This window comes from Phascolarctos cinereus, unplaced genomic scaffold, assembly GCF_003287225.1.
Source record: "Phascolarctos cinereus isolate Bilbo 61053 unplaced genomic scaffold, phaCin_HiC Scaffold_726;HRSCAF=1367, whole genome shotgun sequence".
NCBI lineage: Eukaryota > Metazoa > Chordata > Mammalia > Diprotodontia > Phascolarctidae > Phascolarctos > Phascolarctos cinereus.
Genome location: NW_027556098.1, coordinates 37,417,548 through 37,429,638, shown reverse-complemented (window position 1 = coordinate 37,429,638; position 12,091 = coordinate 37,417,548). Strand labels below are relative to the sequence as shown.

The 12,091-nt window shown below is 36.8% G+C and overlaps 1 protein-coding gene across 4 annotated transcripts in view; it reads left to right on the top strand.

The window, feature by feature from the left end:
- The window catches only part of LIPI (lipase I), a 64,624-nt gene that overhangs the window by 35,620 nt on the left and 16,913 nt on the right, over window positions 1-12,091 (top strand). For 3 of the 4 annotated variants that reach the window (XM_020992961.2, XM_020992962.2, XM_020992959.2), the window contains 2 exons: window positions 83-250; window positions 8,744-8,839. In XM_020992961.2, coding sequence (XP_020848620.1) covers window positions 83-250; window positions 8,744-8,839 — 264 coding nt within the window. The remainder of the gene's footprint in view (window positions 1-82; window positions 251-8,743; window positions 8,840-12,091) is intronic. The other variant, XM_020992960.2, reaches the window with a different exon arrangement.

The window sequence follows — 12,091 nt, the reverse complement described above, 5'->3', positions numbered from 1 at the left end:
TGATTATTTATGAGGGATACAATTCAGAATCGATATTTTAATTTAACTAAATACTCATTTCACTATTTTTCTTTCCATTCAGGAGCTTCATTTATTAAATGTGATCACCAAAGAGCTGTTCACTTATTCATGACATCCTTGGAAGCAAAATGTGATTTAACTGCATATCCTTGCCATTCACACAAAGATTATAGGAATGGTAAATGTACCATTTGTGAAGGGTTTAAACCAACATCATGTCCCAAACTAGGTAAGCATCATTTCACACAAATATTGTACTTTGTGATAATAGTTCATTTGTGACAATATTTTCAACAAAAATGCAGATGTATTCAGTTTTTAGCTGGCAAAAATTATGTAAAAAATATTCTTGAGATCTTTTACATGACTATATTCTGATAAACATATCTTTAGAAACACTAAATCATATTTGGAAGGAGACAGGGTTTCTAGATCCAAATGGTACATATATCATTGCTATAGTAGATTCTCATGTGAAGGCAGTTAGTTGGCATAGTGGTTAGAATGCTGGGTCTGGAATCAGTAGGCCTGAGTTCAATCTGACAGCCACCTACCAGCTTCATGACCAAACAAGTCACTTGAGTCTGCCTCCGTTTCCTCAATTGCAAAATGGTTGCTGGGTAGTCATGAGAATCAAACGAGTATATATTTGCAAAGCATTTAACATACTGCCTGGCACTTAGGCACTTAACAGATGCAATTTTCTTGCATTCGTTTTCTGCTTAGATTAATTTTTTAAAAATTGTTTTTGCTATAATTGTTGCTACTGGAGCAGAGCAGCAGCTGTTCTTCTCCTGATGCGATGCAGAGCGATGTCAGCTTTGAAACCCAGCAAGCAAATCTTACCATTTACTGATTATTTATTTGCTCAGAGTATTAAAGGATTTCTTCAAAGTAAGAGCTCTGTGAATTTTTGTTTTACATGTGAATAACCAAGACACACTCTCTCCATAGTGTTCAATGGTCAGTTTCTTTATTCTTGACGCAGTGAATTATGTATGCCCTGCCCCTGTCAATGGCTAATTCACATCCTCTGGGAAGCTGTGTCTCCAAGTGTCAGGGAGAAGGAATTTTTCTTTTTGTACCCAGTTGGTATTTGTGTTCTGTGAGGAGCTAGAAGAAATTATATGCTCGTCTTTGAGTCATGATTGTTGTTTGCACGTGTGTGTTCATTATAAAGTTAACATTCACAGCTACAGGATTTCAGTAAGTATCATCTTGGTAATTTGGGTGCTTTTTCTTATGATGCAGAGTTTAACCATGCCTGCCAAATTGGTGCACCTTTGGTTTGTGTGCTCTTTTTAATTGGCCACAGGGAAATAAGCAATGTACTGGGCATCTTTTCTAATTCTCTTGACACTGCACGTTTACTAGGGGGCAGAAAGGCTATCCATTGCATCATCCCTCACTTGCCCATAATGATACGTTATGATGATATCTTTTAACCTATTTCTGCAGCGTTCATAAGTACAACAATCTAACCACAGATGGAATAAAACCTACAATTTAAATTCCTTGTATTTTTTACTAAAATAAAATAACCACACTATAACATACAATTTAATGAAATAAAAAGTAATTTGTTTGCTCTTTGACTCCTAAATTCACATCTACTTAAAAAGACTTGTTGGATTTACAAATATGTAATATATGTATGATTATTTATATTACATAAACATATGCGTGCACATAAATACAATTGTTTAACACATTCTTTTAAAAGTCTTCAATGTTTTCTCTTAATCATGCCTTTTATGGCCCTGTAATATTCCATCATATTAATACAGGAGTATAGGGATTAGATCTGTGATTTTATTTTGATTTCTCTTAGGTGAGGAAACTCTTTTTACCAATGCAGCTTGGTACCCTCTCTGCAGTTTATAATTTTAGCATTTTCTAAAGCACAGAGAGGTTAAGTGACTTGCAGTTAAATCACTAGTTACATAGCCCGTATGTACCAGAGGCAAGACTTGAACACAAGGATTACAGCACAAGCTTTGAAACCAGCTCTCTATCCTCTAAATCATGTTTGCCTTTATAATAACATACCATAATCTACAAGAAAAGTAACTATAGATATTTTTGTATGGTTAGATACTCCTCCCCACTCCAATATCCCAGGATAATCGCAACAGTAAAATCACTAAATCAAAGAATATGACTAGTTTTGTCTATTGATTATTCTCTAAAAATTTAGGATTGTCTACAATCCCATCAGCAATGTAATTGAATGCCAGTTTCCACAAACATTAAATTCCATATTTTCTTTTATTGTAAGGTAATTTTAAAAGTATTTAAAATATTTTAACTTGGTAATCATCATCAAAAGCAAATATTCAAATAAATATTTTTAAAATATTATACATAAAGCCAAACACTCTAAATTAACTATAGTGCCTTTAAAAGTGCATATTAAGTAACAAAAGGTCCTGTTTCCATTTTCCCTTCTGATCTTTTTTTCTGTATTTTTAATTTTGACTTTAATTTTGAATACTTGTAGTTACTTACATTGTTCTGATTCTTTTCTTTTCCGTAGAATAGAAGCTCTCTGACAACAGGGATAGTTTCTTTTTTATTTTTATATACAAATGTGATGAGGCTTTACAAATAGTTGAGGACAGAAGGAAAGCAAAAGATAAAGCAGAAAGTGAAAGATATACCCAACTGAATGCAGAATTCCAGAGAATAGCAAGGAGAGACAAGAAAGTAAATGAACAGTGTAAAGAAATAGGAAAAAAAAAAGCAATACAATGGGAAAGACTAGAGATCCCTTCAAGATAATTGAGAGAGCTATAAGGGAAAGTTTCGTGAAAAAAATGGGCATGATACAAATCTCTGGCGTTTGCTTGAGGCTATAATCCCATACCTCCCTATGGCCCCAGGCCACTTCCCTCCTCCGTTCTCCTTTGGCCAGGGGTCCAAGGCATTCTATTACCTCATAGACTACTTGGCCACTCCTAGATACCTCTCATAGTCTTTCTGCATATAAGGTCATCTTGTCTCCATTAAGGTGCTTAGATTCTTATAATCTAGCCACTAGCTCACTAATGTTCAGACTTCTTAAGAGTCTGCCCATATTGGGTGTTCTAATAAACCTTGTCTTTTGCTGAAAAAAAAAATGGACATGATAAAAGACAAAAGTGGTAGGAGCTTAACAGAAGCAGAAGAAATTAAGAAGAGGTAGCAAGAATACACAAAAGAATGATGCAAGAAAGATCTTAATATCACCCATAACCACAATGATGTGGTTACTGATCTGGAGCCTGACACTGGGGAGAATGAAATCAAGGTGGCCTCAGGAAGCATTTTGCTAACAATAATGCTAGCAGAGGTGAGGAAATTATAGCTGAGCTATTTAAAATCCTAAAAGATGATGTTGTTAAAGTACTGCACTAAGTATGGCAGCAAATTTGGAAAACTAAACAGTGATTGGAAAAACTAAACTGGACTGGAAAATATCAGTTCTACAGAAGGGCAATACCAAAGTATGTTCAAATTACTGAACAACTACCCTCATTTCACACACCAAGAAGTTTATGCTTAAGATTCCGCAAGCTAAGCTTCAGAGACATATGAACCAAGAATTATGAGAAGAGCAGGCTGGTTTTTGAAAAGGCAGAAGAACTAGAAACTCTGAATTGTGGGGAAAGCAAAGGAGTTTCAAGGGGAAAAAAATCTACCTCTGCTTCATTGACTACACTAAAGCCTTTAACTATGTGGATCACAACAAAATGTGGCAAGTCCTCAAAGAGATGAGAATACCAGATTATCTTACTTGTCTCCTGAGGAACCTGTATGAGGGCCAAGAAGCAGAAGTCAAAACTAAACATGGAATGATTGATTGGTTTAACATTGGAAAAGAAGTAGGACAAGATTGTATACTGTCACCATATTTATTTAACTTGTATACAGAGTACATAATGCAAAATGCCAGCCTGGACAAATCAAAAGCCAGAATTTAGGTTGCCAGGAGAAATATCAGCAATCTCAGATATACTCTCTGAAAGAAAATGAAGAGGAATTAAGAAGCCTCTTGGGGAGGGTGAAAAAGGAGAGTGTAAAAGTTGGCTTGAAGCTTAACATCAAAAAATTAAGATCTTGCAAATGATCTCATCACTTTCTAGCAAATGGAGAAGAAATGGATGCAATGTCAAATTTTATATTCTTGGGCTCAGCCATCATTGCAGGTAGTGCCTCTAGCCATAAAATTAAAAGATACTTGCTCCTTGGAAGGAAAGCTATAGAAAATCTGGACAACATACTAAAAAGCAGGGACATCCTCTTGTCAATAAGGATCTGTATAGTTGGAGTTATGGTTTTCCCAGCAATATGTGACTGTGAGAGTTGGACTATAAGAAAAGCTGAGTACCAAATGATCAATGCTTTTGAATTGTGGTGCTGAAGAAGACTTTTGAGGGTCCCTTGGAACAGTAAGGAGATTGAATCATTCCATACTTACAGAAATTAATTCAGGTTATTCACTAAAAGGTCAAAATGGAAAAGACCCTGATGTTGGAAAAGACTGAAGGCAAGAGGAAAAGAGGACAGCAGAGAATGAGTTGGATAGATAGTGTTATGGAAACAACAAACATGAATTTGGACAGATTTCAAGAGATAGTGGAGGATAGATGGGCTTGGAATACTATGGTCCATGGGGTCACGAAGAGTTGGACCCGAACAACTGAAAAACAGCAATATCCAAGTACTTAGAAAAATGCTTACAGATAATAAGAGTTTAACAAATATTCATGGATTGATTCATTTGCTTTGCATAATTCCTTTGTGCCTTTTATATTTATTTGTATTCCTCATATTTATTATTTGTTTCTTATAAATTAATGAATGAAAAAGTATTCTTCAAATATTTCCTGAACCCTACAGGTAGAAATAGAAAAGTAAACCATTACTTCTTCTCAAGGAACTCACATTTTAACATGAGGAGCCAACATATATTAAAAAGTTTCAATTGCAAGTCATATGGAAAGGTCCTTTGGTCTTTATGGTACAGCAATTAAGCATATGGTAGTGCATCTTCTTTAACATCATTTCTATTGATAATGATGTGGAAACATTTTTTAAATTAATGAGCATTTATTAAAGGCCTCTGTATGAGGCCCTGGCCTAGATGTTATAAAAGGAAAAAATCTGCAACAGCAGCCTGACCTCAAGTAGCTTGCAATCCCTTATGGAGTCTCTGCTTCCTAACAACTGATCACTGTTAACAAAAAAAAAAAAAGAAAAGAAAGAAAGAAAAAGAAAGAAAAGAAAAGAAAAGAAAAAAGAAAGAAGAATAAAAATAAAAATATGCGACTTAGAAATTTCCTGCTTTCATTATAGTCCTGTGTTTACTCTCCTGTATGGTGTCTTTGATGTCTGATGAAGGCTAAACTCCACCTGAAAGCTTTTCCACACTCCTTACATTTATAAGGTTTCTCTCTAGTATGAGTTCTCTGATGTTGAGTAAGTGATAAGCACTGATTGAAAGCTTCCCCACATTCATTACATTCATATGGTTTCACTCCAGTGTGAATTTTCTGATGGATTATGAGGTTTTTACTCTGACTGAAGTCTTTCCCACATTCATTACACTTATAGGGTTTCTCTTCAGTATGAATTCTCTGATGGTCTGTAAGATTTGCACTGTGGTGGAAGGCTTTTCCACTTTCATTACCTTCATAAGATTTCTCTCCAGTAAGAATTCTCTGATGTTGAATAAGGGCTGAGCCGTCACTGAAGGCTCTCTCACATTGATTAAATTTATATGGCTTCTCTCCAGTATGAGTTCTCTGATGTTTTGTGAGTTTGCATTCTGACTGAAAGCTTTTCCACATTCATTACATGTATAGGGTTTCTCTCCAGTAAGAATTCTCTAATGCTGAACAAGGGATGAGCTCTGGCTGAAGGCTTTTCCACATTCATTACATTCATATGGTTTCTCTGAAGTATGACTTTTCTGATGCTGAGAAAGGGATAAGCAGTAACTGAAGCCTCTTCCACAATTGTTACAAGTATAAGGTTTTTCTCCAGCATGTATCTTATGATGTTTAAGTTGGTCTGAATTCTTTCTGTGTGTATTACATTTAAGGAGGCTTTTCCCTATAGGACCTCTCTTTTATGTAACAAAGGACTGATCTCAGGCCAAAGATCCTCCCAAGTTTGCTACCTTCATGACCTCTCTCTCCAGGGGAAAGTTTCTAAATGTGAGTGATCTTTCCATGCCTTAAATCTCTCTCTTGGTTTTCCTGCTGCTTCTCTAGTCTGCAATCACATTCCCAGGTCTCTTGAAATGTGGGGTCCTCTGGACCAATTCTTGGTAGTGTTTCCATTATTGCTTCTTTGGGTGCAGTTGAATTATCTTCAAAAAAGTCAGGATTTGGAAGTGATTCTTTGGACTTAGGTACAGTCTGGCAATCTGAACAGGTGCTTCCTGGGTCTTCTTTCCTGGGTATCCATGAGTCTTCTCCTTGCTCCAACTCAGAGTTCACATCAGGTTTAGAAACTGGAAGCCCCAGCAAAACCAGATTCCTGTACTTCTTCAACATTAGGTCCTTGTACACGTCTTTCTGAGAAAGGTCTAGTTGCCCCCATTCCTCCTGAGTGAAGTCCATGACCACATCTTTAAATGCCACAGATTCCTTCTTCTTCCAGCACTGGGGTAGAATGCTGTAGATAGCTGCCTCCTGGATGGCCCCTGGATAGAGGGGAGATGGGTGGCTTCCCTTAAACCCTGACTTCTTGGAGCAGGAGATTTAGCCACTAAGCCAGAAAATGCTCTTTTCCATAATTCTCCAGTCTCTGTATCAAAGAACCGAGAGGAGGGCTCTGGTCAACTCCCTGAGATCAAAGGATATTGACGACCGAAGAGTCCTCAGTGATCGAGTCATACCTCATTTTAGGGAAGAATCATCCGAGGGCCAAAAAGAGATCAGTGACCAGCACAAGGTCACACGACTAGCAGGGGAAAGGGGCAGAACTGGAATCCAGGTCAGTTGAGTTTGCAAACACAGCGCGCTTTGCATTTGCTTCTCTAGGCCCATAGGGTTGTGGCTCTGGGGTCTCTGTGCGGTTGCTCCAGGGAGCGAGGTCCCCCACGGGCCTGTTACTGGGGATCTGAGGGGCTGTCAGGGAGCCCCGACCCAGCCCGATGAGGCTCTGCTCCCCCACGACCCCGACAAGCTCGGGTCAAGAGCGATGTGGAAACATTTGACAGTGCCACCGATTTTGGTAGTGAGAACTTTATTTTTCTGGTCTTCAACAGATGTGGCTGCTAAGGAGTCAGGTGCTACAGCACCCACAGAGGCAATTGCCAGGTTGCATCTCCTCAAGAGTTCCTTCCGTGATGATAGCTGCTAGTCTGGGATAGTAGCAGAATGGTGATTACTTCCATGGCTCTTGAGCTTGCCTTATCTGCCTGCAACAGATGGTGAGCCATTGGTGTTAATCATGGCAAGGAAATCGGCAGTTTCTCCATAGCAATTGCTCCCTTCAGTGATGACTATGGAGCCTGGGCTAGAAGCAGGCTTGTGGTCTTGGGGGCATTGCTATTCTCAAGGCTCTTGGATCCAAGGCTCAGGACTATCACTACTGGTGTCTGAAAGGAGATGGTTGTTGAAATTGTGGCAATGATTTGATTTGCTTGGCACATGGTATTACCTCTTTCTTCATCTGTGTACTCGAGCTAGGCTGACTTGCCTTAAGAAATCATTTAGATCCAAATCTAAACTTTTATTGTAAGTATGAGCAAAGCATTAGTATCCAAGCAGTACATATTCAAGATTTCACCAGTTAGAACTTATCACTGTGATAGAAAAATATTCCATTATATTCATGTACCACAGTTGTATTTAGTCGGTTACCCCCAATTATTAAACAAATAAGTAAATTTCAATTTTTCCCAATTATTAATAAAACTGTTTTGATCCACATTTTAGAGATTTAGAGCCGGAAGGGACCTCATATACTCCAATATCCTCATTTTAGAGAGAAGAAAACTAAGCCTCAAAGATGTTAAGTAATTTGCCTAAGATTATTAAAATAATGGAAAAGTAGGACTAGAATTCAGATGTCCTGATCCTTTTTGAATCACCACATGAGAACCTGAGGAGACAAATGTGTGAATAAAATTAATATTTGGTGGATTTGGAGACTATGCTGAAAGTTGATTACAGGATTAGTACTATGAAATATTACCAATTTGCTTCATGGATTTATTCAGAATGTCAATTAGCAGAGACCTAGTCACAATATGGTAACAAGAACCTTGGCATATATACCATTGAATGAGCATGCCTCGGTCAAACTGAGACCTGTTAAAGACCTTCCCTTCAAAAGGCCCACTGCATCCTGGGCCATCTCCAGTTGTCCTGATCTATATCTGGCCACTGGACCCAGATGGTTCCAGAAAGTGAGGCTGGTGACTTTGCACAGCCCTCGCTCACTCAAATTCAATTCACTTGCATGTCATGACATCACCTCCCTGATGTCACGGTCCTCCTCAAGAATGAAGAACAAAAAGCAGCAAGCAGCAGAAGCAGTGAAGCTATATACAGAATGAGGGGCTCAGAGTATTTGGAGGAAAGAAGATTTCTTTGTGAACTACTGTCAATTCAAAAGAGAGCTGGTTTTCTATTTGAATCATTTTGTCTTCTCCTTCAAAAATTCTATCTCATGTAGTTTATTTCCATTGCAACCTTATTTAAGGTTTACATACTTCAAATTGCAGGTTATTATGTGGACCAGTGGAAAGACATTTTAACTAAAAGGCAGCCTCCTGGACTGAATGTTTATTTTGATACTGCTGACAAGGAGCCATTCTGTAGTGAGTTGTAAACTTTTTAAAAACATCTTTTATATTCATACTTTATTCTGACTACTTATTCCATTATCCTCCAAAACACAAGATCCTTTTGGAAGTGGTTGCACTCAATTGTTATTAATGTTAGATTTATAAAGATTGTATTATTATATAAAAGCAGATTAAAATTCTTTTTTAATATTTAAAGAATCTGTGACTTTATCAGCATAGGCAACCTTCTAAAAATTAATGGATGGTATTTAAGAGTTGATTCAGCTAAAAAATGCATCATCTGCTGATGAGCCTGTCAGAAATGAAGTAGGCATGCTGTGTTCATAATCAGAGCCTTTTCAATTTAGTAGTCCTTCAAGAATTAGGGTTATATTTTTGCACAGATTTTGAGAACTTAGAATGAATTCCATGTCCATCAGACACTGGAGAAAGTTGTTGAGTTGTAGAAATAGAGTTGTTTGTTTGAGGAATTTATCTTTGTTTAACAAATTCAGGCAAGTCAAAAGATTGATTTTTTGCAGTAATTTTAGGTCCAACAAATCTATTTCCTGTATAGCAATATATTTTTAACTATGCAGTTTCCTTGATTCTTCTGTACAGAAACTTCCTAAGCATAACCTTATAACTTATTGTATGATATCCTGAGTGAACAATAATCTTTGGGGAGGGTAACAAATCACTGAAATGTAAAATCAGACAGGCAGAACCATCAGTAGTAGCAGACATGATAATAATGCAGAGAGTGTAGTAACTATGAAATGATCCACCCAAGGCACTTTTGCTGCCTAAACCATAATTTTTATTAGTATGTTACATACATATTATATATAATTATATTAGAGTATTATCTTCAGCTTTACAAGCCAAGTATCATAGTGTCATAGGCTTCAGATCTCTGAGAATGTTAGAGGTAATTTAATCCAATTCCCTCATTTTACAGATGAAGAAAGAGCCAAAGGAATTAAATGATATACTCAAGGCAGATAGGAAAGTAGCAGAGTGAAGCTTTAATCCCAAGGCAACAAACTCCAAATATTACTGGTGCTTTCTCCATGCTATGTCTAGCAAACTTCTACCTCCTCCTACTTCCTCCTCCCCTTATGCTTATAATCCAGAGTCACTTTTGACATAAACAAGAACTTCCTTCTCCTGATAGCACTCCCAGTCTCACAACTCTCTACAACTCCCGGTTACTATCCTCTTATTGATGCCATATACCCATAATCTCATCATAACCTTCAGTACTAACCCTAATCACCTAGTGCATCAACCATGTTCTGTCCTCAATTTCCTCTCTTCATAATCTTGACCATATAGTTGACTGATTTAACTATTCCTTCCCCTTGCATACTTCATTTTTGTGCCCTATTGACAAATTCCAATTCTGGATTGCGCCCATCATATGTCTTCTTTACTCCTGTTTTAAAGTTGCGCTGAACCACCTTGGAGTTAGTGATACAACAATTCACTGTTCTCAATTATGCCTCCACTACTGATAGCTAATTGTTAAATATTAAATTATTAATATTAAATAATAATTATTAATTATTAAAATGCAAAGCATTTTTTACATTATCTCATCTGATCCTCAAAACAACTGTGAGATCAGTGCTACATTACAACCCTTTTATTTTTCCTGGGTCATCTTAATCATACCCCCCCAGAGTGGTATAGTGAAAAGAAGCCACAGCTGGACTTGAGACCTAGTTTTGAATACTATCTCTGATGCTTGCCAACTGTAGGGTAAGGGTCACGTTATTGCACCTATGTGAGCCTCAATTTCCTTATCTATAAAATGAGAATAATAACACTTTAATTACTTCACAGGGTAATTGTAAGAAACAATAAGACACTAAATTAAAAGCTTTGTAAACCTTAAGAACCACAGAAATTTGAGGTATTATGATTCTTTCCTATGACATACCATTCTTTCCCTGTCCCCCCTAAGCAGAGTATCTACCTTCCTATTTATTAAGAAAATAGAGTTTGTTTAACATGAGGATCTTCTTCCCCACTTAACACCTTAAATCCCTTTTATATCATCTTTCACCCTGTCCTTTTTTGCTCTAGTCTCTGCAAATGGATGATCATTCTCCATGTCGGTTATAACCCCATTTTATGACCTTGATCACAGCTTTTCTTATCTTTTCCCAGACCTTTCAATCAGTCTTTCACTCTTTCATCTTCGCTTTCTCCCTATCTCTTGAGTCCTTCCAAGCTTCCTAAAATATGCCCAGGCATCTCTCTATACAAATGAACAAGCAAGACCCTTCACTTAACACTACTATCTCTTCATTATGTATAGTTCTTAAATTTGATTTATTGAATAAAGCAAGCATTTCCATAACATAGTATATAAAAAAGATGATTGCACGTGAAACTACAAATCTATTATGTACAATTGATATTCCTTTTAAATATATAATGAAGTTATCATGTAACTTCTTTTTCCTTTTTTCTTCCCTTCCCCCCATCATGCCCTAGAGATGGCTACCATTAGACACACATACACATATGTACATACAGTTATATATGTATATGTATATATGTATATACATATGTAAAATTATTCTATACTTATAAATTCTTTCTCTGGATATAGATAGCTTCTTTCTTCATGTATCATTTATTTTTAATTTGTGCATTTATAATAGTCAAAATGACTTAGTCACTCAAATTCATTCTTAAAACAATATTGGTATTACTGTATACAATATTCTCTTGGTTCTGTTCACTATGCTCCCCACCATTTTGTTCAAGTCTTTCCATGCCTTTCTAAGGTCATTGAGCTCATCATTTCTTATAGCACAGTAATATTCCATCACAACCATGCAACCACAACTTGTTCAGACATTACCCAATTGATGGGGATGCCTGCAATTTCCAGTTCTTTGCCACCACAAAGAAAGCTACTATAAACATTCCATTCATGTTCAAAGTTATGATTACTATTTGTGAATTTTTCTCCGTTTTATTTTTACTCATTTTTTTTCCTTCTCAGCATCTTTTTACCCTATCTGGGTTACCTTATCTTCTCCTCTCACCTTCCCACTCCCCATCCCACCCACCTCTACACAAAGTTGTCTATACCCCATTCATTCATCACCTCACTTCCCAATCATTTCTTCAACATTATGGCTTATGACTTCACCATTCAAGTGAAACTATTTTCTACAAGCTTTGAAGAATCCCAACCTCTAAATGTGATGGCTTTTATTGTTTTCATATTTGGGGGGTTTGATATTGCTGAACATTCCTCTCTTC